The sequence below is a fragment of the Egretta garzetta genome, unplaced genomic scaffold (genome assembly GCF_000687185.1).
Source record: "Egretta garzetta isolate BGI_Z169 unplaced genomic scaffold, ASM68718v1 scaffold51, whole genome shotgun sequence".
Classification (NCBI taxonomy): domain Eukaryota; kingdom Metazoa; phylum Chordata; class Aves; order Pelecaniformes; family Ardeidae; genus Egretta; species Egretta garzetta.
The window spans coordinates 4,934,363-4,944,715 of NW_009258549.1; the positions used below are offsets into that span (position 1 = coordinate 4,934,363).

The window sequence follows — 10,353 nt, forward strand, 5'->3', positions numbered from 1 at the left end:
TCAGTTACAGTGATGCTGGCAAGCTCCCGGCCGCAGCTCCCATTCTCCGTGGCGTCTAAACGCGCGAGCAGTTCTTTCAGCGTCAAGAACTTTGCCTGACCTCTTGCAGGAGCTCTTGGGTGTGAAGCTGGGCGCTTGCTACTTCACTCTGCCAGGGCCAGGAGAAAACAGACACAATTCAAAATAATTCACCCCGCGTTTAAAAACGTTATTATAAAAAAATGAAATTTTAAAAAAATTAATAAAAGCGTGATACCAAAACTATGGCTTACATAAACTGAACTGTTTTCAGCCTGAAATTCGCAGCAATTTGTCACTAACTTACAGTGCAGGGAACGTCCTTTTCAGGCTGAATCCCCATAAAACTTAACAACCACAAATTGCCTAATTCTTCTGTTACTCTCACTGCTTTTTAAGGGATTTTTTTTTTTTTTTCTTCCTGTGAATTGGAGCAGGGTTTTCTCCTACACCCCTTCCACATCCCACCTGACCTCATCAGCACGGACAGGGTTTCCAGTGCCTGCCCATCCCCAAGGCTGTGGGCATATTTTATTGAGGAGTTTAAAAGGAACCATTAGCCCTGCCTGAAGTTTCCCCCTAACTTCATTTTTGGAGTTTTACATCCAGTGTCCTTGCTTTCATTCTCTTAGATTCTTCAGACCTGTCTTTGTCAATTATTTGTTTACTTCTGGTTTATTTTTAAAAGACAAACCCCCAATGGACATAAGCTCTCAAGTCCCTTTTGAAATGCTGTCTTGCCTGTAAGTGCTTTGTTTGTGATCCTCTCCAATCCTTTAGGCTATTGTTTATGAGCTGGAAGGCATCTGTGCTTGGGCTAATCACGCCGAATGCCAGCAATTCCCCCAGCATGATTTGTTGCACAAGCCAGTGGGAGCAGGGTTTGTTTTGATTATGTTTAGTGTGGAAAACCCACGTTTGCTCACATCGGCCTGACAAAACGGGGTGGGAGCCTAATCCAAAATCTTCCAAGGGGAACAACAATCTGTTCGGTGATTTCAATGGCATCTGGGACCAGCTCGAAGGTCGAGAGCTCTGACAGCACGGGTGGCGTCCTGGGAAAGCAAGTAGTTCAGGAGCCAAAACCCCCTTCCTTTAAAAGCGTATGCACATTGTTTGCTCAGGGTTGGATGAACCAAACACAGATCCAGGAGGCTGCCAGTCCTATATGGCATTTTGCACAGCTTTCTCAAGCTCGTTTCTGACATGAGGTTAGTCAGGCTGGGACCACCCAGCCCTTCCCCACCCAGCACGGCTGGGCAGAGCTGTCCCAGCCGTCACCTCGGGCTGATGCTGGCCTCCCCTGATGCCCTCAGCTGACAAGTCAGACTCTTTCACTCATTCTGGACGATGGCAACATTTCTCTCCCTAGCCTGTGCTGGTGCTTGCCTCCAGGCGCCAGACAGATGTCCCCGTTTTTCTGTTCATGAAAGCTGGGAGGAAGTGACCGAGGGCTGCTCCCACTGGGGCTGCCATCAAACTGCAGCTTAGAGCACACAACCGCGTGCCGTGCGGGTGGGCGTATGGGTCTGCCACATGCAGACGCCCCCTCTGCCTCCAGCGACCTCAGCATGGGCTCCAGGAGCTCTGTGCGCACCCGGAGCTCAGCACAGGAGCTACATGCACACCTGGAGCTTGGCACAGGAGTTACACGCACCCCCAGAGCTTGGCACAGGAGCTACACACACACACGGAGCTCGGCACAGGAGCTACACGCACACCCAGAGCTTGGCACAGAGCTACACACGCACCCGGAGCTCGGCACAGGAGCTACACGCACACCCGGAGCTCGGCACAGCTATCCTCCGGGCTGCACCCCGTGCTGCTGAGCCGAAGGCTTGAGCTCAGGTGGCTTGTTCCTGCCATAGCAGAGGTGTGCCCAAGGAGGCACAGAGCTCAAAGCTGCCTGGATCCCACCTCTCCCCTATTCCCTGGCTCAGCCTTTCCTGCTCCAGAGGTGCTCCATTAATCACCATTTTTGTACCCACAAAGAGGTTAGCCTCCCCGGTGGCCTGCGGCAGGGACTTCCACAGCTTAAGCTATACGTCGCGTGAAGAAATGTCTCCTTTTGTTTCTTTTGAGTCTTGCACTCGAGTATTTAATCTGATGCCCCCTTGTTTTTTTAAGAAAACACACTTATTCGGTCACCTACTCCATGGCATTTAAGCTTCACAGATCTCTGCCGCAGACCTCAGCCACCTCTTCTCTGGCTGACAAGTCCTAGTGGATCGCGCCAGCCCTCACACGGGAAGCGTTTGGAAATACTCTGCTGTGCCTGAGTCAAACTCCCAGCTCCGCCAGCCCCAGCTGAGATCACAAGGCAGCGGGAGCACACAGAGACCCGGGCGGCTCTGCAGGGGGGCACAGGGAGGCGCAGAGCGGCTCTGCCGCGTCTCCCTCTCCCTTTGACACCCGCTCTCTCTTTGAATGCCGCCCTCAGTGCCTTTGCACCAGGACACAGCGCAGGGCAAGCAGAAAGCTCCAGTGCATGCAGTTATTCTAACTTTACAGATGCCAAACATCTAAGGAATTGGCACAAAATGAACTCAGTTAGACAAAGTCATCACAGTCCCCTAACCAAGGCATCCTTGTAAATAAGAGGTTTGGCACATTTAAAGACTAACAATGCAAATACATGTCTTTTCGGAGGGACAGCGGGGTAAGGGTCCAAAACCAAGATCCAGCTGTATGTATGCAGAAGGTTTTATTTTTAAGCTTGCCTACCTAGGAGGACCTCATTTCCGAACAATGAGGATGCCCAAATGTTAATGCATTTTTGGAAATGCTTTTGCACAAAGTTGTGTTTTTCGGTGAATCCTGATCCACCAAGGCAGGTCCCTAATGGCATACAGACCCTTATGTCAGAGGTAATCAAGTATTATTACAAGAGCTGCTGGCTGTGGGGCCCCTCCTGTGCACACACATGGGTACATATGGAAGTCATTAACAAGTTTCAGCGAAGGATTTTGGGAAATTAACCCCTGGGGCCCCAGACCACCGCTAACAGACAGCTAGTTGGGAGCAGATGAAGAGCAGTTCCCCGCTGGATGCCTGCGGCATGTTGGGACTGAAATCCAGGCCCTTTGCAGCCCGGTAGAGGAAGCCCCTCTCACAAGGACTAAACTTTTCAACTTCTGCTGTTAGGAAGAATGGTTGAAAAAAACCATCTGTGAGGCTGCATAAGTTTCCTGGACAAACTGAAATGAGTCAGCTGGAGAAATGTATAACATAACATATAAAAATGCAAACAATTTCCTTCTATTCCCCGAATGGTGCTCAAGAGGTTGTGAGGAAGTTTGTAATTTCTTTATAAGTCCCTTTAGGAGCCACCAAAAGAAACGTTTGGATGCAGGCCACCAGGAGCTGCTTGTACATGGCAGAGGGACCGGTTCAGAGGCAGAGTGATTAAAGTGAACGTCTCCCACTCGTTAATGAAAGCAGCAGGACATCGTTTGCAGTCACCCCGTGGAAGTAAACTCTTACCGTTTTGCTTTGTACATCTTTTTCTCAAGAGCTGAAAGAAAAAGGATTCTCTTCCAACATCCAAGCAGAAAACAAAGGAGGACTCTGTAAAGCTGATTGCAGCCAATGCACTTTTTGCGTTCCTGTTCTTCCCAAATTGGTTTCCTTTCTTGCACCAATCCTGATCTGCGAAGTAACCTTTCCTCAGGAATAATGAGGATACTCACCCATAATGTGCTTTAAACTTTCCTAATATAACAATGCTTGGCAGTCATTCACTGCTTCTCATCCACAGATCTCAAATCAATTTGCTACAGCCCTGCATGGAATTGACTTACTTGTAAGAGAGAGACGAGCACTTGCTGTGCAATTAAAAAAAAATATATAGAAACAAACAAAATAAAGCAGACTTTATTAAAATCCAAACTATTTCCTCCTCCCTTGGTGTGATTTTCCTAAGGCACAATCCTGGCTGCAAACGGGGCTCTTCTGCAGCCCCCAGCCATATAACCCAAGATGCTCGTTTTCGGCCAAATGAGAATGGTTCACAGCCAGGTCAAAGCAATCCAGTTAGAAAGCTCTTCCCTCAGCAAGCTATAACCACGGCCATAAAACAGAAGCATTCCTGTGCTCGGTTATAAACGTGGAAGAAATTAGCCCACTCCTTCCCCCCCTCCCTGGTTTCTGAAGGGAAGGCAGCCAAGGTGCCTCAGTGACAACACCCCTAAGGAAGAAAAGCAGCGAGGGGACGAGCAGGGTGCCCGGGGCAGGAGACCCTGTCCCACTCCTCCCGCAGTGGGCAGAAAGGGAGGCAGGGGCTTACACCTGCGAGCCAGGGCATGGTCCCAAAGCACAGGTGCCTGGAGCCACCCGAGGTGTCCACAGGGGCTGGCAGGGCAGACGTAGGAGCTACAGGAGACTTGCACACTGCCAGAGCTCTGCCTGAGGAGCATGGAGGGTGAGCAGCGGGATGATGCCCGAGACCAGGCCAAATCCACGGCAGGCAGCAGCACCCAGAGCATGCGCATGGCCCAGGGGTGCTCCACGTCACATGGGGAAAGTAGGAGGGAAGTGGTTTTCCATCCACCACCACGCCCCAGCACTTAGCTGGTGCTGGCACCATCCCGGTCCCTCTGCAGGGGGCTTGGCAGGCACAGCACCTGCAGTGACAGCACCACTGTCCCCATCCCCTCCATGGCTCATCCCACCTCCCTGCCCCATGAAAATGCAGGATCGCAGACTTGTTCAGGGGAAGGGACCCCAGGAGGTGTCTAGTCCAACCTGGGGTTCACACCTGGGCCAGCTCCAAGGTCACAAACACCAGGTTGCTCCAGGCTCGACCCAACTGGGTCTTGAAACTTCCAAGTGCGGAGACTGTACCTCTCTGGGCAACCTGCCCCACAACCAGGCTGCTTTCATGGGAAAAAAGAGCCTCCTCATAGCCAGCCACGACTTTTTTCCCATACACCTGCCATGCACTGCTGTGCTAAGCCTGGCTTCTTGCTGACCTCCTCGTAGCTACAGGCAAGCTGCTGTTGCTCCCTCAGCCTCTCCTTCCAGGGCAAGTGCTCCAGCCCCCTGAGTTTCTTGATGTCACATCACACGCACCCCCTGACCTCACTCCAATTTATTACATTTTTGGTGCACCAGGGAGCCCCAGACTGGATGCAATACTCTAACTGGGGTCTAAGGTGTGGCAAGCACAGGGAGGTAATCACTCCCCTCGTCTGCTGGCAGTGCTCCTGTTAATGCAGCCCAGGATGCTCCTGGCCTTTGCCAGCCTGTGGGAGGATTTGGCTTTGCTGTCTGCCAAGCCCCCCCAGTCCTTGCACAGGTTACAGTGCTTGGATAGGGCTGCTTCAGGAGCTGGAGATACCAACAACCCTGAGCAACAGGGTGTGTGTTTGAGCAGGGGATGCACAGGGCTGTTCCCTCAGGGTGGGTCAAACCCCAGCCCCCCCTCGTGATGCCGCATGGGCACCCCAGCCCTGACCCAGGGCATCGCAGCCTGACTCAGGCATCCGAGTGCTCCAGTCCACCACCTCTCACAGACCCAGTGACAATGATGGATGCCATTACCTGCTTAGCTCTTTGCCCCGTCCCTGTGCGAGATCACAGCTCCAGCAGCAAGCAACACCATACCGATGTGTCAGCCACCACAGTGCGCACGTACCCGGTGCTAGGAACAATCTCAGCTTGCGCTTCTGTGCTGGGGTGAGAGCCCCAGCCGCTGCAGGGCTACCCAGCTGCCCCTGGCCTCCCTGAGACCGAGAGGAGCAGGCAGCAGGGAGACGGTGGCCACTTCTCTGGCACTTATTTAACTACTGTGGTTCGTAAGCCAGTGCCCCGAGATAGGAGGCCAGGCACCTTGCCATCAGCAGAGCGACAGAGCCCTCCAGAGAATAATTCAGAGTGTTGAAGTTAGGCTCCTGTGATGAATCACACCCTGTATCTCTCTCTCTGTGCTGACCGCATGCTTTGGTTCCTCAGATAAGATACCTGAAGCCAAAAGAGCAAATTCAGAGTAATCTCTCTCCATGTTCGGCTTTTTTTTTTTCCCCCCTGCATGGGTCTGAAGGGGAAAGTCAGCATGAGCCCAGCAGGCTGCCTGCCTGGCTGTAGATCCTCGGCAGTGCGCAGAGGTTTAGCTCAAATTTTATGGTATCTGAATTTCTCCTTTCAAGCAGCTGTTCTCAGTCACTTATTTCAAAGACATCGTACCTGCCTGCGTGCCTGAAATGAACCATAACCCTATTTAAGCCGACTCTGTTTTTCTCATCTGTACTCACCCCCACCAGTGTGAGTTCACTGATGCTGTGCCCTGTTCTAGGATCTTGAATTATTCATGCTTCTTTCAAACACTCAGTACAAATTTAAGGTACTAAAAATACTTCTGAAAATCTCATCCCTACATTTTTAAGAAGTATCTTATGTTTAGAAAATTCTTTACTTGATTACACTATAAGATGAATTGAGTTTGTTGTTCCCAGCTAGGACCATTCATTTATGTCCTGCTTTTGGTCTTTAGGAAATTCACTCCTTCAGTTTCCATTTGATTACCATGTCTCAGCACTAAACTAACTAGGTTTCCAACACTGCAAGGGAATGAAAATATCACCATATATTCATTGACTTTTAAAAATAAGTATAAAAACATGTTTATTAAAATTTTTAAAAGTCTTATATAAAAAAATGTTTTGCCTTTTTTGAGGTAAAACCAACACATCTTTTTATGCTCTGTAGGTGGCAGCAGCATACTACCAGATGAGCATAAAAAAGGGTGCTGCATCCCATCTGTTCACACCCTCTCGGGGCAGACCCCGCTCTCCAGACCAGGGTTACCTCCGCAGGAATACCATGCTCCCAAAAATCCGTTCAAATAAAGCAATGCAAAAGCCAGTGAAGCTGAACGTGTCATACATGGTTTCCCTCTAGTGCAAACGTTGCCCTCTGAAGTGGCAGGCATCGCATTCATGCTCTTGCTCCGCCGCAGCAACATGGGTATCCGGCTGGCTCAGGGGTCGTGCCCACCGATGCCCAAGCTGCATTGCTGTGAGACTGGACTCTGCCGTAACACTTCACGAGAGCAGATTTGCAGCAGAAATGAGCTTAGACACTTTGTGATAGAGGAAAACACAGGGCTGACCTGGGAGGACAGGCAACTCACCTTCTTCTCAACTTGTAAGTTATAAATGGAGGAAAGAGCAGGACTAGGAGGGGAAGGAAATCTCTGCTCTTCAGTCTGGCTTTACCCCCAGCATCCCGGGGGAAGGCGACACACACTGTGCACGTACGAGGACACAGCTGTCAGAGCCAGCGGGTTCAAGCCCTGCTCCCCCTGCCCTTCCCTTCCTCTCCCAGCAGCCAGTCCAGCCCCACCGGCGTGGCGTGCGTCCCACCAGCACAGCCACGTTAACAGATGCCTCCCTTCATCTCCCATGTGCATGGCATCATCTCCCAGCCTGGGACGGAGAGGGGCTGGGGACGATGCTCCCCCCTGACACTGCCCTTCCGCCTGGGGGTGAGACCACCTCCTCCCTCGGGCACATCCCAGAGGAGCCCTCCAGTCCTGCTCCGTCCCCTGTCGTGGCACCAGCGGGCAGGCTCCGGCAGCACAATTCTCGCAGTGTGGGCACCGCCCGGCGGCTCCGGCACAGGGGCTCAGAGAAGACCAGGGGGGTTCCCCCCATCTCATCAAAGTGCAAGGGGTTGTTCCGGGTCCCTGCAACCACCAGCTCCAGCAGCCGGACCACACAGTCCGAAAACCAGTTTTTCAGGCGGAAATAGCCCTCCTGAAAAGAGATCCGAAGGCTGACAGGCCCCGTCGGCATCCGCACGCTCAGGCTGAACAAGCAGTTCCCTTGCGAGCTGTCCCGCACCAAGTAGGTGCCAACGGGCTCCCGCTGGAGCTTGGCATGAGCCTCCCCCACAGACAAGGGGCCCCAGTAGAAGTCGCTGGCCTGGAGGATACTGAGGGATCGCTCCAGGACCTCCCACTCACAGCTGCGAAACATCCGAAAACGATCGGGCAGGCCAGGGGGTGCAGGGCTGGGGAGAACGCTCTGATGCTGCCTTTGCGGACGAGAAACAGTGGTGTGCGTGTTGTGCAGATCATCTGGCCTCCCTCTGATCATCTCTCAAAGAGCCCATGGATTCTGGAAAGATGCTGCCTTTACCATGCTTCCTCCTTTGCATCCAGCCTGCAGGACAGAAGGAGAGTGAGGCAAACCCAATACCTTCTAAATGGGCAAGTGAAGACACTTCACAGGGAGAAGACAGCAGCAAGAGTACCAAAGAGGGTACCGGGGAGTTACTGTGCATCCCTAACCCACAGCTGTAGGGACAACCAAGGAAATGCATGCAGGGAGGGCTCCAGCTGGGTCCCCACCAGCGCAAGGCAGCACCTTACAGAGCTCTGCATCCATTGGGTTTCCATGATTCACAGCTAGGGGCTCCCCAGCACACACTTTCAGCAGGCTGGTTTGAACCTAGCAGATCTTGGTATTTTTTTTAGATTTCCCCCGGTTGGATGTTTAGGGGCTTTTCAGAGTGGCCTTGAGACTGGCAAGGGGAAGGACACCCCAAATCAGAAGGGAAAATTTTCCCAAAGCAGGAAGGTATCATTCGCTTTGTCATTCAGTGAAAGGTGGAAAGGTTTCCTCATGCCTCTCCAACCCTTTCTCTGACAAAAGGACAGACAACAGGACTTAAAATAAGCAGAAGATGGGAATGAGCCCTTCCCACCAAACCCCATGAATCACTCCCTCATCCCAGGACATGCCTGTTTTACTGCATCAGGAGAAAGCAAAGGTCTTGGATCAAGAGCCCTTCAAGAAATGTTACACCATCAACTTTAAGGCTGGGACTGCCACGAATGAGACCACCTAATGCTGATACCAGCCACTGCTGACGTCCCAGGAATGGTTCTGCTCAGGCCCTTCCAGTGCTTTAACTTCTGTTTCTGCCAGAGGGACACCTCCCCCGGCCAGCAGACGATGCTGCCCTCTCCCAGTCACCATCCTCCACTCATGTGCTGTGTTCAAAGTGCCTTCCCTTACTCATCTTCTGCACCTCGTGTTATCACCAGGCTGTCCCTTTTCAGAAATGCAAATTCATGAACCCAGTGTTGCCATCAGCTATCCAAGTCGTTTCAATTATATAAAAAAAATACATATTCTGCATGTGTGTGTGTGTATAAATATATATATATATAAACACATAAAAACCACAGCCCCAAGCCAGAGGCTCATTCTGTGTGAGAAGCTGAGCTGTTACATACCACTTCCCCGGGCCTGACAAGTCAGTAGCTCACCGCCAAACCCTGCCCTCGGTCCCCTGACATACTCCATTAACCCAGTCACACTCGCTGACAGCGCAGCCGTGCTCAGAGCAGAACAGACTGCTGACACACAGCCTGCAGCGGAGGAAGAGATGCGCTCCTCCATCTCCGGCAGACCCCGGCACCACAGGCTTGCAGGAGCATCAGGGCTCTTAGCAGGCAGGCAGCCCCCCAGGGAACGTGCAGGGACCTGCGGAGGGCTTGCTCTGGAGGGAGAGCTTTAGGTTAGGCCTAGCTCCTTGCAAGGTTCCACCTATCTCACACTCTTTGATGGTTGTTCAAAAGCCTCGCGCTTCTTTCGGTGCCCATGCCAGCTGGACAGCCATGTGGAGCCCACTTTGCAACCAGGGAAAGGACATGGGGTGGCCAGGCCAAACGTCTTTCCCTCGCACAGGCACATTAGTTTTGGAAAGGAGGCATCTGCTCGGCAATGCCTTGCCCACAGTTATCTTTTCTCTCCTAACATCTCTCAATACTTAACAGTAATACCAGTAATGCAGTTGTCAGGTAGGTCTCCATGAATGGAGCCATAAACACCCTTTCCAAGAGCAGCCTGGGAAGCTTCTCCAGTTTCCAGTCCTCTGCTTTGCAGTCCACAAGCTGCTAACTTCCCTGGTACCGCTCTGAATGCTACCAATCCTGCCCTTTAGCTACACGTCACGGTGGGAGGGGAATTCCACACTTAGAGAAAGGTGGGAGGGGTAGGAAGGAGTTAATTAAGTTGGGTTTTTTCTTTTCCATTTAAAAAAAACCAACAACGCAGCAGTTGAAAGCTGCTCATATGGTTCAGCAAGTCAGAATAAATCTTAGGGGAAGTTGATTTAGTGAGCAGAATGCAAGTAAACACAGTTGCCATGTGCAGCAAAAACTCAACACTGTAGGCGCCACAAGAAGTTGCAGCGTGTCCATCCCTTTCCTTTTCTCTGCTGGGTGAGGAAGCTGTAAGAGCCCTCTAATATTAGCTACTATACAAAAAGAAGGTCCTACTCCCGCCAGCTGTCTCCAGGGCTGCAGCTATAGCCTCGACAGGAGCA

At 51.7% G+C, this 10,353-nt stretch overlaps 1 protein-coding gene across 1 annotated transcript; it reads right to left on the minus strand.

Annotated features, from left to right (window-relative positions):
- Positions 1–7,430: 7,430 nt before the first annotated feature.
- Positions 7,431–8,114, minus strand: LOC104134349 (suppressor of cytokine signaling 1). Its single transcript, XM_009647879.2, has one exon. It carries the CDS (start codon positions 8,112–8,114, stop codon positions 7,431–7,433), a length of 684 nt encoding a protein of 227 aa, XP_009646174.1.
- Between the last annotated feature and the right edge of the window lie 2,239 nt (positions 8,115–10,353).

What these genes read in the sequence shown, in the direction of transcription:
- LOC104134349 (XM_009647879.2), bottom strand. Translation starts at nt 8,114, where the DNA reads ATGATCAGAGGGAGGCCAGATGATCTGCACAACACGCACACCACTGTT.